Here is a 19,227-nt window from a genome sequence, read left to right on the forward strand (position 1 = left end):
AAATTAGAAATTAAATATTCATGAAAAAAATAACGAACTTTTTTTTAATATATATTATAAAAATAATTTATTCTGTATAAAAGTTATCCTATGCTATTACTAAGAATATGACACATTTGAGTATATAATTCATTTTTACATATTTTGTAATACTTTTATACTATGTCAAATGTCATACCTTATATTTTAAATCTTACAAATTTCACTGTTTTATAAGGTACCATATTATAACAACAGAAAGCGCGCTGAATTTTTAATCGCAATCATTAGTTAACACTTCGAATGCAATTTATAGATTCCATACCTAATAAATGTGTATAAAATTTGAGATAAATAAAATACAGTCTAATAAACAGCAAAACCTGAAATTACTTTCAGGATTTTGTAGAAGATATTACTTTACTACCCTCGCAACATACACTTGATTCACAGTCCTTTCCAGCAATTTTAAAAAAGTTTAGCAATGAAGGAACCGGACTTTTAGACATTTTAGATACTTTTTGAGGTTCTGTTGATCGTGATCTGGAAGTTCTTCTGCTTGGTGTAGGGTGAGAACTAGGACTAGCTAATTTATCTGACAACGTTTTTCTCGTTTTCTGTTCATACTTTTCTTTCCGTATTCTCGTTAACCAGTCAATATTTTCTTTATACTTTTCTGGAGAAAGTTGAAGCAAATGTGGCGCTGTACCGTCAATTACAAAATTTGGGAGATTTGATGTAGGAGAAAAGTAAATTTCGTTATTTTTAATTTCTATACTAGATGAACTTGTGCTTGGTTCGTCGTATTTATGAACTTTGCCCAATAATGGATTACTATCATTACCAGGACTAAATAATCTTCGTGCACCTCGATTTTCTAGATGGGCTCGTTTTGCGATGAACTCATAATTCTCTTTTATAGGTGACAAAACGGATTTAAATTTCCCCTCTGACCATGACCCACCAGTCATTAATTGCGAGTAACTTCTTTTCACCGAATTACTAGCATTGCATAAATTTTGATAATCACCACTTTGAATATCTGATGAACTAGGTCCGGGAGTAGCATCTAATAAAGAACAATAATCTTTACGGAAATCAGTTTAAAATAACATTTGTAAAAACGTATAATTACGTACTAGGAGTAGTATCAGATCCGGGAGTACATTCTTGAGATGCAACCCATCGTCGAGTAATAGTTGGTGTAGTTTCTAATTTCAGATTTTCTAGAGGATTTCTATTACGAACCACTTCTGCATGACCACATATTTCGACCTCCTCATTTTCTATTTTATGTTCATAACCAACTCTCCATATTCTATGACACGAATCATCGGAACATGTCACTATCTATAAAATTAAAAAAAATAACATTAAATATAATATATTAAGTAGTTAAGACAAACAATGGTTCACGATGTGCATTACTACCTTAGTTTCTCCGACGCTACACCACGCAATACAAGTAACTTCCTCTGTATGTCCAGATAATTGCACAATTGGTGGTCCTGGTTTATTTGTGTGCCAAATATATGCAAGTTCATCACTAGAACCACTAGCAATATAACGGCCATCGGGACTTAGACATGTTTTAACGTAATATGTACAATTTTGATGTCCATAAAATTCTGCCACTAATACAGAAAAATAATAAATTACTACTATATTTAATATAAACGAAATAACTTGTACAATTATGCTTACTTGGTTTAGGATTATAAGATGATATATTATATGCATAGATTATGTTATCCATACAACTTGCATATAATGTAATTCTAGCAGGACATATTAACAAAGATGAAAATCCATTTCTTGCACTATGTCCAGTGTAATTCATTGTATGTTTAGCTAAAGGTTCCTTTTTATGGACAGTGTAATTCTTACGTAGATCCCACACCTTTATTAAACTTTAACAATAGTATTCATCAGTGTTATTTTGCTATCCTACCTAAATAAAGGTATGTGGAATAATAAACTTACCCATCCCCAGCAGCGCAAGAAAGTAAAGTAAAATCATTTTGAAATGCCAAGCCAGTGATACTCTGTGCTCTAGATGCTTGATTAATTATCCTACGTTGCCTTACATTACCTATGGTGCCAGCATTATGTGCATTAGATATACAATTATCTGGTTTAGGACGCTCATAATGATTGGCTCTAATGTCCCATATCATTATAGCACCATCTCTAGCTCCCGTTGCAAACACAGCTAAAATATTCTTGATAAATTATTTCACATTCAACCAAAGAACTAATAAAATATAAAGTAGTGACTTATACCTTTGTCCTGATAACGAAATACTGCAGTCTTAACACTTCTTGTGTGAGCATGAAAATAATCAATTTGTTTTATTTCAGATCCAGATACATCCCATAGTCTAGCAGTATGATCTCCAGAGGCTGTGACCAGTTTTAATTCTCCTGGCATCCAAGCAACATCAAATATTGCATTACAATGTGCCTGAAAAGAAATTTAAATGTTTCTTTTTGTAAGATATTACCCATTGGGTCTCATTAATCATTGAGACTTCAACACTTTGTAATAATACCTGTGTTCCTTCTAATGGTTGATTTGACTCTTTTTTGACACTTATATCTTGCAAAGCAATCTTCCCATCCTCGTTTGCTAAAGCAATTATTTGTTCATAACCTTCTGTAGTACAAAATCGACAAGCAAAAACCGGCGGTTCTGGATTAAAATCCAGAGCATTTGTGTTTGGCGATATACCACGGTAGACGTCATCTTGATAACATTTTAAACGGTGTAGAGCGATATCATAATCACGTATTGATGCTAAAAAATAAACATTTTATTGTAAAACTTACATTTTACTTTTATTAAAATAACAGATGTGTAATATAAGTAAATATTGGATATGACGTTAATAATTAAGATACTTTGAATCGCATATAACCTATTCTTTCAAATTTATAATGTAGTTCAATTTTGTGACAGTTAAGAATTGTCAAAAGCATGTAATAATAAATTACCGCATCCTTTTTCACGTTCTACAATAGAATGCACCAAATTCATTATGAAACTACATGAAATCACTGTTTGCTACACAGCAGCAGAAAGTATTCATACGTGCAAGATTATACGCGGGAAAAACTGTCAGTTTTCCCGCACTTCGGAATTATTATTCGTTTAATGGAAGATCATACTCGATTCTTACAAGGTGGCAAACTTCAGTGTGCTCTGCACCAGTAGCTGTGTTCAATTATTATGCGTTATTTCCATCGTATATATATCACATGGATAAAAATATGTGATGTAGGACAAACGTAATCAAATGATGTTTGCGGACCACATTCGATTATCATCAAATACCTAAATTCCAAATTCCATTCTTTATAAATCCATAATTTAAGAATTATTTAAACTTATGCCATAGTATCATCAATTTTTAGATTACTGATTCATTTCATATTTACTATATTACGGATTATGAACTTCCTAACATTGTTGAATAGGTGGCAGCAAAGTAGACACTGTCTTGATTGGATGCTGTACTTAAAGAAATTTTTGAACTTCTGTACGAGATTTGTAAATATTATGCAATAAAATTTGACTTATAAAATATATAGCTAACACTGCAATAAGTGGAAAATAAACACTGAAACATATCTTACACGTTTTGCTTAAAATAAATTAATTACATAAGTTGTTCGACGTTTACCGAAAGCGAAAAGGAAGAAACTTAGTTTACCAATGTTTTATACCAAATATTGATTTTATTCTATAATTTTACCTTGATCAAGTAATGTAAATATTCCGTGTTTATTATATGTATTTAACAATGTATAAATTAAATAGCATAGCAGGTATAGTGATTAAAATACGAAGTAAATTAATTGAAATATTTGGCCTCCAGCGAACTCGTTCGAATTCGAATCTATCTTCCAGACAAGTCACTGTCGATGTCATTGCTTCAATCATTGCGATAACTAATTGACCTTAAGAGTCCTGGAGAGTCGGATAACAGTTTTTGAGTTGCTTTAAAATCATAGTACCGAAACATGGTAAGTTTTAAATAATGTATTATAATCATTTTCTACTATTTAATAATGAAAAATGTTATATTGAAAAATGTTATAATGAAAAAAAAGTAATATTTTATATAATATTTGCATAACCTACATGTGACCTTCAATAATTTGTTTAAATACAAACTATTACTAATTTAATATTCATAAATTTTTTTCATTGATTTTGTAAATAAAATCGTTAATTTATAGTAGAAAAAGATTAATTGAATATTGACTGATTTGTGCATGTGTAGTTAAATTATTTCCTTTCTTTTCTTTTAGAGTGAACCAATAAATGTGGCAGTTACGGGAGCTGCAGGGCAAATTGCCTATTCTTTGTTGTACCAGCTTGCTGCTGGTACAGTTTTTGGACCAGACCAACCAATTAATCTTCGTTTATTAGATATTCCAGTTCAGATGAAAGTATTAGAGGGAGTAGTTATGGAACTAGAAGATTTAGCTCTTCCACTTTTAAGGGGTAAAACTATGTTAAAACATATCTAAATTACAAGAATATTACACAAGTAATTATTGTAAAGACATGATAGTATGTTAGATAAACTTGTTGATATTGCTAAGTTTATTTAACTAGTATAGCTGTTATGTAATGCTGACGTAACATGTACATATTCCACTTCTAGAAGTTACTCCAACAGCTGATCCAGCTGTAGCTTTCAAAGATATAGCTGCAGCTTTTCTCCTTGGGGCAATGCCTCGAAAACAGGGAATGGAACGAAAAGATCTTTTAGCAGCTAATGTACAAATTTTTAAAGTACAAGGAGAAGCATTGGATAAGCATGCACGAAAAGATGTTAAAGTTTTGGTTGTGGGCAATCCTGCTAATACAAATGCTTTGATTTGCTCTCACTATGCACCAAGTATTCCTAAAAAAAATTTTACAGCAATGACAAGATTAGATCAGAATCGTGCTCAATCAACTTTAGCTATTCGATTGAATGTTCCGGTAATTTTAATATCAGTGTTATTTATTATATTAAATGGTTCAAAATTTAAGAAAATTTCATTTTCAAACAGGCTGATAAAGTAAAAAATACAATTATTTGGGGTAACCACAGTTCAACTCAATATCCTGATGCCTCTCATGCTACTGTAACCTTTCAATGCAACCCTGTACCAGTACCTGAAGCTGTAAAGGATGATAACTGGTTGAATACTACCTTTATTGAAAAAATTCAGAAACGCGGTGCAACTGTGATTGCTGCTAGAGGCATGTCATCTGCTATGTCAGCTGCTAAAGCAGCTGGGGATCACATGAGAGATTGGTTCTTTGGTACAAAGCCAGCTCAATGGGTTAGCATGGGTGTACTATCTGATGGTAGTTATGGAATCCCAAAGGATTTGGTGTTCTCATTTCCAGTTACTATTGAAAATGGAGAGTTCAAAATTGTTCAGGTAAATATTCCTTTGTAATTTCTCTCATTCAAATATATTTTAGGAACAAAATAATATACATTATTGTTTCAGGGACTTCCGATCAGCGATTTTGCTAGAAAAATGTTGAATATTACATCTAAAGAGTTGGAAGAGGAACGTGAAGAAGCAAATAAAGTACTGCATAGCAAGTGACTAGAGTTGACAAATGATCGTTCTGAGAACCCCTTACCTGTTCCAGCAAAATTGTAAAGAATTAATGTTTAAATTTTGCATAATATATACATTGTGATATATAATACATAGGCCATGATTATTTTACGGAATTTTTAAGTTGGCATACATGAGCCTAATATATATTAATGGTACATATATATTATATGGGATCTAATAATATGCGTATCTTTTCTAAATGGCACATGAATTGTTGAATGTATATATAAGTTTATATTCTTAGACTGTATAAAACGTGTAACAAATTATATTGAAAAGCATGTTATACTTTATAACGTTTTTTTTTTCTTTTATTCTTTTCCCCAAGAATCAATAATAATTTATATTACAGTAATAGTAACTATTTCTCATATCGATATCATTAATCAATCTGTTTTCACATTTATATTATCTTCATATCTTCTTCTAGACACTATTATTACAAGTATACTGATTTCCGCCTATAATTATAATTATTGAGTGAGCATTAAGTAGCATATTGTACAAAGATGCAGAGTGCTCAGCTTGCCAAGTCTTCATAATGTATTCATCAACAAAATGTTTCATCACGTCTTTTTTATTACTTCTTTTTATATTTTGGACACTCACATGCCTTTAGAAACATGATAATGCGTATTAATAGTGAATTAAAAGGACAAACGTTTGAAGCAGTGAAAATTGGTCTAGATGCTAAGAAACATCATTGTGATTAATAAAAACTTAGCACTTTGCACGAGTCAATTTTGATTCACATCTTGTCGCGCGTTGTAATGTATTATATAATACGCTTATGCAGTACAAATGATGTACCACAAAAGCATTTTGATAAAGAAAATAGAAATTTTCATCAAAGATGCCATTTTTTTTCTTCATATGGATCACTTTCAAGCACAACAATATTTCACAAAGGAGACAGTACGAACATTCGTTCTAAAATGAGGAACTGTAAAGTTTTTGTTCCACGAGGACAGTAAATATACTTGAAAACACTCGCATAAATTACAGTTCTTGAGAAAATACAATTTCTATTGTATTGGACAAATTCGTAATTATATTTATGATTAATACCTGGAACGGATAGCCCACGAGAATACGTAACAGCATAACTCTTTTATTAGTTTGTTATTAAATATATATGTATATATATTACAGTTTTGTAGTAAATTTTTGTGATTTTAAAAAATTCACTACAAAAAAATTTTAAATACACAGGTTGTAAAGCAACATAATTTGATGGTACTTGTTACATTACAGATTTCCATTGAAATGGGCAACTTTGACAATAGCTTTGACGTGATATTATTTTATACTTAAATATTCGTAATACAATGAAAATTCTTACTGATTTATTTAAATATCATACACGATTCCGTTCCAGGTCATGTAATTAAATCGTTCGTTTAAACCTGTACTGATTTCCTATTAGACTACATTTTTAGGTTATTCAAGTGACATCAAGGCCAAACTTTGCTTTTATACATTAAGTTGTACGATTCGATCAAGCAAAGTTCAAGTCACACGTTTTAAGCGCAAGTATTTCTGACAATATTATCGTAACAGTTCTTCGCCCGAGCTTAATTTAAGTGAAATCCTCTCTCTCTAGTCGCGGCTAAAAGTCTTTCTTTAAGTATTTCTTCGGTAGGATACTCTGGCAATTTTAAATAATGAACACAGGTGTTAACAGAGGGATAACCACCTGATCCAGCATCTACTTTCCGCACGACGGTCAATCTAGGGTGTAAATTACATAACCCTCCAGGAGGTAAAGCTGAACATCCAGTAGCAAATTGCAAGAAAGCTTTTCTTTCCGGACCAGTCAATGACAGCAAAACATTGACAAATCTTTGGAAACCAGGACTGTAATAATAAACAATTTATTTTTTGAGATCTTGAAATTTTAGAATGTCAGAATTTGCTAATAAGCAAAAATATTCTTACCTTTCTCTCGTGTACCCAAGTTTTGGCTCAGTATAATTGAGCAAGTCTTCTCTGGTCCACTGTGGGTTTTGTTCTCCACAAAGCATAGCTCTCACTTCTTCTGGGCTGAAAGCATGAAGTTTTTCCATTGGGAAGACTTTTGAAAAACCTGATTTAAACGATTCCAGTTGTCTAGAGATTCCTCGATCGAGACAATAATTAATTGTCATCTCCGCGTACTCTTTTGCGTTTTGCATAGTAACTAGAGTTTCTGCAGATCCTTCCATTAGTTCAACGTGATCGTATCCAAATACTTTTGAACTCGGAGAATACGTCATCGTTAATGCCAAATCTTCAATAGGCACTGACATTCCAGATGGATGGGTAATATTTAACGACGTTTCTTCGTCGGTGGTATTATGACTATCTGAAAGCGTTCTATCACGCTTAGTAATCGAATTTTGAATTTCCCTTAAAAATTCTCCTCGTACCGGGTCAACTAGTACAAGGTCTTCAATATCTAACAATCCGGAATACCATGGAGGAGGTTCTAACGAAGAATACGTTACATCTGCTTCACCTTCTTCTGATATAAAGCTACTTGACATACTTGATGACATACTTTCTTGAGTAATACCGCTGAGACCAATTTTTTCGTTCACGTTGTTTGTAGTGTCCCCGTGGCACATTAATTTTAGGAAAGGTCGAGACAACGGTAAATCTACTAATCTATTATCTTGCAAAACTTTTGCTAGGAATACACCTAAGAACCAGAAGTATCTGACAGCACGATCACAAACTGTGGAATCTTGTGGCAAAGGAGCCGGGAATAATCCGCTTGGTCGGGTTACGTAATATCCTGCGGGTCGAATTTGTTCTCCGGAAACATGTGATTGTTCTGTCTCGGGTGTTTCTTCGTCGTCGCACAGCCATAAACCCAGGTCCTTACGCTGTAATTCGGCAGCAACCAACGCGAAAAACTCTAATGTTGGTCCAAGACCTGTTCCTTCTTCGCCAATGAATTCAACTTCTAATATACTCTTTCGACTTGCATGTACCTGGAATATACATATCACATAAAACAAATAATTCATTATTTTTTAAACAAATTTTATAAGTTCAACATACTTTCATCACTTGCTCTGCCCAGTCTAATAATTTCTCTCCCCTAGGTACACTGACTCGTTCATGTTTAAGCCTACCCACGCGGAATTCGTGAATGTCGTCACGACGTGGACTTAAACCAGGTGTTCTTTGTCTTTCAAGAACAGCGTCTCTCTGCGTTTGAAGCCATACGATAGATCGGGATGCCCCAAAGGCGGTACAACTGAAGTATAGTCGTCTGGTTTCAAATGGTAACAAAAATGGACAACTCCTTGCCAATTCTTCGCACCAATTTGGCAAAGCTCCAGCAGCTAGTGCTAAGGGATCTTGAATTTGTTGTACTATCTTATTTGTGATCTTCTTCGATGTGAAGTCTTCTGGCTGTACCCAGCACAGAGATTCCTCCTGTTCGTAATCAATTTGTTTACCATCTTCGCGGGTAGTGCTTAACACATAAACGTGCCTCAAAAGCTGTAGAACATCTTCTACGGTACACACTGAAGAGTTTTGAGTGGTATTTCGGGAATATAACGTTACAATTGGCGTAGCTCTTCCGGATGATTCTTCGTCTTTAGCTTCTTTATATATTATACTGTAAAAATTATTGGTTAAGTACACAAGTAAAAATAATTAGCTTTTTGATTTTGCGTTATAAAGAAAGATGTATTACGTGTAAGTTGGTTCCCATATTCTCCTTAATTTATCCTGTCGGCTGCCTAATTCAGTTAGTTGCATTAATTCTTGTACTGTTTTGAAAATACTAGCATGCGGTTCCGTAAGCGGCAATTCAACATCTGGCACTCCTGGGAGTCCTGGTCCTTTTAATGTCAAGGAAAGCCTTGGCATTGACAATGATCCTGAACGCGTACTCGATTGAGTCTCGCTACCAGGCGGTGGAATTTCCAAATCTGTTGTCTGCAAATAAGATTTCATGGTAACATAAATTTTGAAGTATAGTCTTTAATATTTCTGTTGAACATACCTGATTAATGTTTGTTCGCCCAGGTCGAGGATCAAAGGCTGGTATCAATGCGGAGAATTGACGTTTAAGAACAAACTCGTCATCCCAAGCACGTCTCTTGCTGCTTTCTTCTTCCATGAAAGCTGCTAGGAGGTTACGGCTCACCATTACTTCTTCATAATCAGCATCACAACCATCTCCTTCTTCCTCATTTTCTTCGTCATCTTCCTGTGGAAAAAAATAAATAACTCGTAACTAAAAATACTCTTTTACTAATGTATCCCTGAAAAGTTGTTTGTTTTTTCAACTTACCTCTTGATCATTCTCATCGTTATCCTCTTCTTCTTCAAGTACACCATCTTCGTCATCTTCTAATTCGGTCAAAAGAGTTGGTCCACCTGTTGTTCTACCTCCACCAACGCTAGAACTTGCAACACCTCCACAAGATTCCAAAAAGTCTTCAAGACTGACCTGTAGCCACAACTGCTTATTACATTATATAAAATCATATAATTCACGTTAAATGCTATGTTCATAGTGTACAATGGGAAATATTTGGTATAAGTTTAAAGGGAAAGTACTTCCTATTGTACACTCATTTTTACCTGTTCACTATCACTACTTGTACTAGTCAACGACATTGTAAGTGCTTGTCCTAAGCCGGGCCCAGTAGTCGTCGTGACACCACTACCAGCTACTTGACCACTACTGGTTAAACTTGGATAACTTTGGGCTGTGCTAAGTAAACCGCCAGGAAAATTGGGACTTAGGGCAAGTCGAACTAAACTCGATACGGAATTAGGTCCACGGGAATTTGAACCAGTATTAGAATTAGAAGCAATATGTTGTCCACCTGTAGGTCCTAAAAGAATTTTCATTCGTTAAAGAACCGTGTAACTATTAAACTAATTCGTTGAAAAACGACAACACGAATTAAAAAGAATAATATAAGTGGTTGATCTGTTGAAACTAGGGATGTACGAGTAATTAAATGGGTAGATGAATCATCGGGTTCGATTCAATCGCGAAATGGATACTCGCACATCTCTAATTAAAATATATTAAGCAATACCCATAGGCACTAACCCAAAGTTCGCCTTCGAGCCATTGCAGCAAACGTTTCCAATAAACCAGTTGCAGCTGTTGGTTCCAACGTATTGTTAGCGTCAGAACAAGCAAGATTGGGGACAGACACAGACATGGGATTGGTAACAACAACAGGACATCCTCCTGCAGTATTTTGCGTAGATGAGCTAGCTTCTTTGTCCCGACTACATTCTTTGGTAGCTAGTTCAAGGAAAACACACTTAGCTTTATGGTTAATTACAAAAACCTCATATAAATGACAAACGAACACAAATCTTTAGTAACAACGCTAATTTTAATTTCAAAATGATCGCAATAATTTTTAGTTTTTATAATTATTAAAACAACAGGAAAAGGAGGATTATAGAACGCAATAATGAAAGGAAGATGAACTTTTATCATACCATCTGTAATTCCTGAATGATGCCTTTGAACAGACTTTATTCTCAATGAATTCTCTTCTAATTCGCCCGCCACGCTGATTCTAACAGGCACTAAACTAAGTAATTCTCCGCTCAGGAAGCTATTAGTGTTGTTACGTAATCTGTCAGCTCCTTCCCTGACGCGGTCTAACACTTCAGCAGCTTCGAGACTCAATAGACCGGCCGCTGGCTGTAAAAATATTTCAATGTAAAACCATTGTACATATACATGAACAGATACATGTTACAGTTATCTTAATGAACGTGCGAGTATCACACCTTATTTCCTCGCACAGTAGGAAAAAATGGCTTTGAACTACTAGATGCACGATTGCTGTTACTGTTGGCAGGACAATCAGTGTTAAGAGCAATAGTTTCAACAATGGTTGCCAGATCACTTGTCACGGTAGTGTCAGGCCTGGGATGTAATACGACGGACAATTCGCCTGTTGAATTTGCTCCGCCCTCGCCGGTTACAGCGACAACCGCCTCGGCACGAGCAACCGATAGCACACTTTCTGCTATCGATTCAGCGGCTTGCTGTTTATTACAAACACCAGATTAAAACTACATCGAACAAGTGATTTTACTACTGTAATTGCAACACGTTCCAATGATTTGAGTACACGATAATGATGTGCGGGTACTCGATATTTTAGACCTGAATCAGATGAAGTCGGATTAACTGACGATAGCTCGATGTCCAAATAGTTAGTTTCCGGTCCTCATTCGATTACCCCGCACATCTCTAATTAGAATCACACTTATACGGTTAAATATGATGCATGCATTCAATTGTACCTTAGCTGCCAGGTTATCAGCACTTGCTGCTTGATCCGTTGAAGCTACCGATCCACGCATCGCAGTGTCAGTACAATCTGGTAAACTAGGGGTGCTACTCGATTTTCGTCCAGGTAGAACTCCACCACCACTTTTATTTTTGGAACCGCTATCTGTATCAAGGCCACTTCCAACCAATCTCAGATCATATTTTCCCTCTGCGCCCATTCTATAAGAATTGGAACCGCCATGATCCCACGTTACATCTATCCAACCGTTATGCAATTCTCCTGTCACGGTACCTTCACCTAGAATCATTGAATAAACTTGTCCATCTATCAGTTATATAAAAATAACGCTCAGTCGCCTAAATATTGCAAAACTTACCTGGTGGAACACCATCCTGATCCCTCCATTTCCAATCCAAACCTCTGGCTACCCTAGCACCGGCAACTAAATGACGAAGAACTTGAGACTTAATCAGTCTTCGCTGTTTTCGAACACCAGCTTCAGCCTCTCTAGCAGCGCGTCCTAAATCTTCACAAACTCCGGTAACTTCGCCGTAAACCTCAAATCCAGATACGGATAAGTAATGTGTTTGTCCAGATGCGTTTTTCCCGATTTGCTGCAATCGCAAATGCCGCCATCCTTGCGTTTCATCGGCTGGTGGTTCTAATGTCCAAGTAGCTGTGCTACCAGGTTCGTTCAATGATGGATCGTCTACATGCGCGTACAACGTGGTCCAAGTTACACCATCTTTCGATGCCTGGAACATCCAATTTCGCAAGGCACTTCTGCCGTAGCCTCGCGCGTGTCTTAACGTATAAGCACTTGGAATAATCCAGACTCCTAAATCGATTGAGAACCAGGCACGTCTGTCGTCGTTTGTATGACAATTCAAGGCGGACGGGTCGCGACTTAAAATATCTTCTAGATGACCGTAAGGTAAATTTTTTCCATTACTCGATGTAACCACGACCAAACCATATTGACCAGGATTCACCCATTCGGAGCAAGTTTTCGCATTTGTACCGATCCAATATAGTAGACCATTTTCATCGAAATCAGACTGGTATTTGAAAGTTATTCTATTGCCCTCCTTCAGTTTTTTAACAAACGTGAACGTTGATCTATCATGATCGTGCCATTGTTTCGCTACCATTTTTAATAAATGACTCTCTAATTGTTGTATGGTGCTCAAAGGTTCCATTTTCAAACTCCGGCCAGATCTATCTATCAAAGAACTTTCACCGGTTGCTTTCTCTAATCGAAAACGTAACCGCCTAGTTAAAATTTGTAAACCGTAGCCTGAGCCCGGTGTATCGTATAAGTAAACAGGTAATTTTTCGATAGATTCCAATACTGAAACCAACTTGTGGACTAGAATTTTAGCGGAATTATGTTCTTTATTGGCGTCTTTCGAATGAAAGCAATTTTTGAATACTGCTATTCTTTGCATTCTAAGCTTCGTTGCTCGTAATGTTGGTGGTTGAGGACCTGGAGGGGCCGCCAATAATGCGAGCAGAGTTTGCACGAGACCGCTGGAGTGCAGCTCGTAGGCGGAAACCCTTCCTTCTTCATTTAATAAAGCTTTAAGTTCGTCTAATGCACTTTGTAATATGTTGCGCCACTCACGATTACCTGATTGTTGCTTTTGGCAAGCTTTTTCTATTTGATTAACAATAGCGCCCAGTTTAGCAACTACCCCACGTGGCTGAGCCTGAGCGGCTTTAAAATAACATTCATAAATATCTTGAGCTTGTACTTTAACTTTCTGTTTGATAGCTTCAATTTTTGATCTTAATCGTTTCCCTCTTTTGCCGGCCCAACCTGATACAAATTCTGGACCTAAAGACAAATCATGAGTTGTAGATTGTTCGATATCATTAGAGATGAAAATTATGTATACTTACCCAAACTTGTTTCTGCTGTAAAGGAATGCTTTGTACCTCGATTTGATTCAAAAATAAATCCTGGCAAATCTTCTCTTAAAATAGTTGCTTGCTGCTGACCGTCACAATTATGTATACATAATTCGCTTTCTTTCGTACTGGATAATGCCCAGTTTCCTACAACTAACCGAGCTGTACCAGGCCGTGACAATACAGGCTGACTCACAGAATTTGGTTTCACTTGGCTACGTACTCTTTGTAATTTCTCCAAAAATTCGCCACGGTTCTCTGTAAAATATGCACGGTAATCATTCATACGATAAAACTGCTACAGGCGGTGTGAAAATTTTCAATGAACCGAATAATGTCGTGGAAGAAAATGTTTAAATAATGCAGAAATAAAGGAATTTTCATGCAACTGATGACGTACACTGAAGGGTAGGATAGCGTGCACAACTAGGAAAGTTTGAATGTATATGTACCTACCTTCAGTAGTAAGCGACTCTGTGTTCCGCCCTTTTCCTGTAGGCAGTTAGTAAAACCAGTTATTTACTAAACTATTCCCCTCGCAGAAGTTAATCACAAATGAAAAGATATAACATAAAATGTGATCTGAATAGAGCCAATTTATCTGGCGCAATGGAAGTGTGTGGAGGTGAAAGGAACATTTTAACAAGAAAGACAGTGGCAAGATGGACGAGACATAGGTGATGACATCGTAACAGGAAGAAGAACTCACCTGAAGTATCTGTTCCTCCCTCTGGACTTCCACTGGAATACATTGTTGCTAATTTCCCATCGAGTATAAACCTAAACCATCCATTGCTTCCATTTGACAATTCTAGAGCAGCTGCGTATGACCAAACATATAGGCAGTCACGTCCTCTACAAATACACCAATCTCCCCAGTGATAAGCTCTTCCAATTAAAAGTTCTATAGCATCTTCCATCCTTTGCTCTTCAGATTGATTTGATTCTGCTTCTGGCTCTGGGGTAGTTTCTTGTGGTCCGACTAGTGCAGCAACTTTTGAAAATACTCCCAAACGAGCAAAATGTTCTAGAAACTCATCTTTGCCTTTTATCATCAAATCTTGTATCATTTGTAAAACCACTAAGTGTCCATCTTCATCCTCCTATTAAGATTAAAATAAAGAAAATATTTTAAATACAATTCTTTCATAACATGTTCAAAATCCAGTTAAAATAAAACAAATTATTCTGGTCCTTCGGTCTTAGTTTAAAACAATACAAATTTATGTGTGATATAATGTTTATGGTACTTGTATTGACCCGTATTCTATGGTACACGAATAGAACAGCACAAATTTATTTATGAGCAAAACGATTACGATTACGCGACCGAATGAAATCACAAGCAAATGCCCGTTAATTCCATCAGCAGCAGGCAGACAGTCGACAGAAGTGGACAACCAGCTTCATGTCTAATCTATCATGATTAATACCTGTTTATAGCAATTGGCCATTCACTGACAATTTTTTAAGTGTCCTTTGCTGTTACTTTTAAAACAATTTGTTACCCTATCTGTCCTCTTATGTCAAGTTCTGTGCTAAATAGTAAATTGCACATAGACTTTATGTATCAATCGTACTTGTATTTGATAGTATTATGAAAAAAACATTTGATCAGCAAAGGAATTAAACATGCGTACATTTGTTAGATCTCACCCTTTATATAAAGTGTGTCATAAATACATTATGTTAATGGTAAACGAAATCTTTGCATAATTATTAATAAACTAGTAAAAAAAGAAAAAAAAAACGTGGAGTTGACGAGTAGCATATAGGGGACACAAAGGATTTTTCAACTAATGACTGGCAAATATAGAACAGACGTTACCGTCTTATCAACAATGTAGTTGAGGGAACTGGAAGACTTGCGCGATGAGAGACAACGCAATTTTGGGCCAATTATCGGCTTGAGAGGCGGAGGTGGTGGTGATGGTGCTATTATCTCAAGCTCCTGTGAACAATCTTAACTAAATCGCTAGTATTGTCTGTTTGGCTGCCTGCCTGCCTGCATGAGTACTAAATATTTATAATGTATTAATTAATCCTATGTATCTCATAGGACCTAAAGAAATCGATGTAAAATAACAAAATCTAAATTGCGGTCAAATATTTTCACCTTACCTCGTTATCCAAAACACTGGCAATTACTTCCACCAGCATAGCACCGCAACTTCCTGTTCTATCGGAACCGCACGTTTCAACGAGTAACTCGGGTTGAATGTAGTGCACCATTTTCCTAATTAAACTTAAACTGGCTTTTCTAACGCTGGGCAACATAGACGATTGAAATGTCGCACAGAATACCGGTAAAAGCCTTTTCAAATAAACTGGAGCCATTTCAGGATCACCTTTTGGTTCTGTGAATTCGGTTTCTGTCTCTGGTTTTCTATGCTCTTGATTCGGTAACATCCATTCTCCAGGAGATTGTAATATAGCTGCAACTTCTCGGTGTCCTTCATCTACGCGTTCTCTGGCTTTGTCTAACGGCGTTTTGCCATCTTCATCTCGTAAATCAGGATTTGCTCCGTGTCTAAGTAATACTTTAGCGATAGCTGGTCTTCCGAAACAAGCAGCATAATGCAGACTAGACGATCTTTGACCCTTATTAACATCGGCTCCTCTATCACATAAAAATTCAACCATTTCTTGCGTTCCAAAGGCAGACGCCCAATTAAGCAATGTTTGTCCAACGTCGTCCATAAAATTGACTCCAATTCCCCCAGAATCAATAGCTTCTATCAATGCATCTGTGTCTTTTGATCGAATACAATCAATTAATTGCCTGTGTGATTTTTCTCCAGCACTTTCTGGGCGTCTGAATCGCGGTAATAAAGGACCCGATGAACCGCCGCTGGTGTTACGTCCTAATGCTGATCTGCCTTCGAACAACAGTACCAATAACAAATCAACTAATCGCATAGAATCAAGAGCACATCGCTCATCTCCTTTTAAAGCTTTTTCGATTGCATCTGGTAGCTCAGAACGTAAGAGATCATGAGTTATAGAAGGTGATCCTCTACAAAGTGTTGATAAAAGACTAATTATAGTGGAAACAGAAGCACAAGAGTTTGCTTCTGGGGCAGGTATTGTTGACGTTGTACTAGATGGTGGGGGCGTTTTTGGATTTCCAGAAGTAGCTGCTATGGATGTACCAGGTCCTGCTGCATTTGATAACCTGTAAATAAACATTGTAAATTGTGCTGTACATAATTTTAATTAAAAGTTGAACAGATATATGAACTTTAGTAAACAGATACCTATATAAAAGTTCAGAAACTAGTCCATGAGTGGCTAAAGGAGCAGGATCTGTATTTCTCCTTGAAAATCTATCAGCCAATGATGCAAAACAACGAAGTGCTCCATCAGCAACATGTGCATCTTCATGTCTGAGTAACATTGATAGCGCTTCGATGCAATCCGGTAAAGATTTATCTTGCGGTTCTACTTTCCCGCATAAACGGGTGACAACTGCCATTGCCGAATGAAGCGTATCCCGATGAACAAGAGCGCCATGTTCTCGAATAAAACATAAAGCACATGGCAGACCACCTGCTTCGAGTACAGCGCCAGCTTCCCTTGCGCAAACAAGCTCCAATGCCTAAAATAACGATGTAAATTAATAATATTCTGTACTCTTCTACTTAATGACAACTAAATGACACAATACCTTTATACACTGTTCAGCTAAATCCCGACTAGTCCTGGAACCAAATCCAGCTCCAGACAAGCGACTGCAGATACCCCTTACAGCACCTTCCATAGCTATTACTCTGCGTATACATTCTGGTGAGAGGTCAAAATAATATGTGATGGCTCGAGCAGTGACTTCTAAAACGCTATCTGGTGCAAGTTGATCCAAAAAGATTCTACATAATGCGGGAAGAAATGTGCGTGGAGGACAGCTAAAACACAAATGATTATGTAATAAAATATAAATATTTCATCAGCAAAAAATTGCTATCTATAAAATATGTAACTTACCATTCGAAGCATCGGTCAACATTATCAGACATAAGCAACAACATACATAATTGTTCTAATGCAATTAGTTGCATATCTCTTTCATCTCCTTGGCCCATATTAAGCCACTCCAATAAAGTTTCAGGATCAACATCAGCCATCTTAACGAATTATAAAGTAAAGTGATGAATCATAATATTATTGTAAAATAAAATAAAAAAGTACACTTAATACATGTATAGTCATGAACAGATAAAAAGAAACGTGATATAAATTTGCATTTTAAACTTCATTTTTATATAATAGAGCTTACCTTGTAGGTTTAATAGCACCAATAGAATATAATTCAAACTGACAATCTGAAAAAGAAATAGAAATAATGAAATTAACATTACAATCAACAAAACATTAATACTATGTTGAAACTAATCAAAAGGTCATTAAAAAATATCCATAGCAGATAATGAAAAGTCAATATAAAACATAAAGTAAAAATAAATATAGAAACTTCTTGTAATCTATTTATATTAGATATTTCGTTGATAATGTTATTCAGCTTTCACAACTTTAGATTCAACAAAACGTAACTCCTGGAAAAACTTACACATATAAATAATGTAATGAGGTATAATTACAGGGTTGAATCAAAATTAAGAAATATACAAATACAATGAATAAAAACACGTGGTTAAGAATACAATATCGTAAAATAACGTTTGTCGTCAAAGTACAAAGAAAGGTGAAAAAGAATTTGTCATTACGATGACTGTACGCGTGACACTGTCTTAATAACACTAAATAATCCTCCGGGAATTTAGAGGGACAGTTGCTGTGCAGGTACACATTGTAAATTCAATGTGTATAAAAAATAATTATGTATAGTTTGGTAGATACGACCTGCTTACACAGAGAAACGTACCGTTGTGCACAGTATTCCATTATTTGGAAGGGGTCAGGTCGCCATCCTTCCAAAGACGTGTCGTTTTCCACTGCGAAAAACAACGTAACAATATCGTCGTGCTTGGTCCGTCAGCGACACGAAAAATTTATCGCACTAACGGACCAACAAAGCACTTCACCGAACAATAAGATCTCACTTTACCCTATTACCGTCGTATATATTTCGCCATTTACACGACGTTCAGTATAGTCAGATATCACAACTCGCAACTCTCTAAAAGTCGTGTTTTCATAAATGCGCACCTCGACGACCGATATCTGGCAGATTTTCATGGAATTTCATGCAATTTCGACTATATATTGTTCGTACCACGTAAGAACGTACTCATTAAATGACGAGGATTCATTTGTCCTGCGTACATTAGCGCTGCATGCTTTGTAACTAAAGGAAACGTGTATGCGCACTTACAACGTTATGGCTGCGAATACGCATACCTGGTGATTTTTCATTAATGCACTTCCGGCTTTCTATATTCTGAACTTTTCAGAACTTTAAAAT

The 19,227-nt window shown here is 35.9% G+C and overlaps 3 protein-coding genes across 13 annotated transcripts; 1 reads left to right on the top strand and 2 right to left on the bottom strand.

Moving 5' to 3' along the window:
* Nucleotides 1-50: 50 nt before the first annotated feature.
* l(2)dtl (WD40 domain-containing protein denticleless) lies at nt 51-3,148 on the bottom strand. Of its 2 annotated transcripts, none has more exons than XM_003699433.3 (8): nt 2,974-3,148; nt 2,532-2,776; nt 2,263-2,443; nt 1,963-2,191; nt 1,684-1,889; nt 1,411-1,613; nt 1,119-1,329; nt 51-1,048 (listed from the first exon to the last, which is right to left on the bottom strand). In XM_003699433.3, exons 1-8 carry the CDS (start codon nt 3,014-3,016, stop codon nt 375-377), a joined length of 1,992 nt encoding a protein of 663 aa, XP_003699481.1. In that variant the 5' UTR covers nt 3,017-3,148; the 3' UTR covers nt 51-374. The 2 variants fall into 2 exon arrangements, with proteins under 2 accessions (XP_003699481.1, XP_012137685.1); XM_012282295.2 differs by lacking the exon at nt 2,974-3,148 and adding an exon at nt 2,898-2,973.
* A 613-nt stretch (nt 3,149-3,761) lies between these two features.
* Mdh1 (malate dehydrogenase 1) lies at nt 3,762-5,912 on the top strand. Its single transcript, XM_012282311.2, has 5 exons — nt 3,762-4,005; nt 4,294-4,489; nt 4,653-4,975; nt 5,047-5,424; nt 5,497-5,912. The coding sequence occupies exons 1-5, from the start codon at nt 4,003-4,005 to the stop codon at nt 5,596-5,598; spliced, it is 1,002 nt and encodes a 333-aa protein (XP_012137701.1). The 5' UTR covers nt 3,762-4,002; the 3' UTR covers nt 5,599-5,912.
* Ufd4 (ubiquitin fusion-degradation 4-like) lies at nt 5,900-19,128 on the bottom strand. 10 transcript variants are annotated; one of them, XM_076533465.1, is made up of 22 exons: nt 18,688-19,127; nt 18,082-18,127; nt 17,790-17,929; nt 17,476-17,710; nt 17,066-17,406; nt 15,930-16,983; nt 15,637-15,759; nt 14,518-14,911; nt 14,265-14,300; nt 13,800-14,066; nt 12,274-13,734; nt 11,908-12,194; nt 11,386-11,646; nt 11,089-11,296; nt 10,685-10,885; nt 10,204-10,460; nt 9,911-10,069; nt 9,620-9,826; nt 9,308-9,552; nt 8,662-9,229; nt 7,555-8,591; nt 5,900-7,473 (listed from the first exon to the last, which is right to left on the bottom strand). In XM_076533465.1, the coding sequence occupies exons 3-22, from the start codon at nt 17,927-17,929 to the stop codon at nt 7,191-7,193; spliced, it is 7,764 nt and encodes a 2,587-aa protein (XP_076389580.1). In that variant the 5' UTR covers nt 18,082-18,127; nt 18,688-19,127; the 3' UTR covers nt 5,900-7,190. The 10 variants fall into 10 exon arrangements, with proteins under 10 accessions (XP_076389580.1, XP_076389577.1, XP_076389578.1 ...); XM_076533462.1 differs by having other exon boundaries at nt 9,911-10,081; XM_076533463.1 differs by lacking the exon at nt 18,688-19,127 and adding an exon at nt 18,373-18,626 and having other exon boundaries at nt 9,911-10,081.
* Nucleotides 19,129-19,227: the final 99 nt, after the last annotated feature.

This window comes from Megachile rotundata, chromosome 7 (assembly GCF_050947335.1).
Source record: "Megachile rotundata isolate GNS110a chromosome 7, iyMegRotu1, whole genome shotgun sequence".
Taxonomy (NCBI): domain Eukaryota; kingdom Metazoa; phylum Arthropoda; class Insecta; order Hymenoptera; family Megachilidae; genus Megachile; species Megachile rotundata.

Excerpts from the sequence above, each read along its gene's own strand:
- Mdh1 (XM_012282311.2), top strand. Across the intron at positions 4,490-4,652 it reads AGCTCTTCCACTTTTAAGGG|AAGTTACTCCAACAGCTGAT; the intron begins GTAAAACTATGT and ends TTCCACTTCTAG. Across the intron at positions 4,976-5,046 it reads CTATTCGATTGAATGTTCCG|GCTGATAAAGTAAAAAATAC; the intron begins GTAATTTTAATA and ends ATTTTCAAACAG.
- Ufd4 (XM_076533462.1), bottom strand. The coding sequence starts at position 17,929 with ATGGCTGATGTTGATCCTGAAACTTTATTGGAGTGGCTTAATATGGGC. Across the intron at positions 17,711-17,789 it reads GTTGACCGATGCTTCGAATG|CTGTCCTCCACGCACATTTC; the intron begins GTAAGTTACATA and ends TTTGTGTTTTAG. Across the intron at positions 13,735-13,799 it reads TACAGCAGAAACAAGTTTGG|GTCCAGAATTTGTATCAGGT; the intron begins GTAAGTATACAT and ends ATTTGTCTTTAG.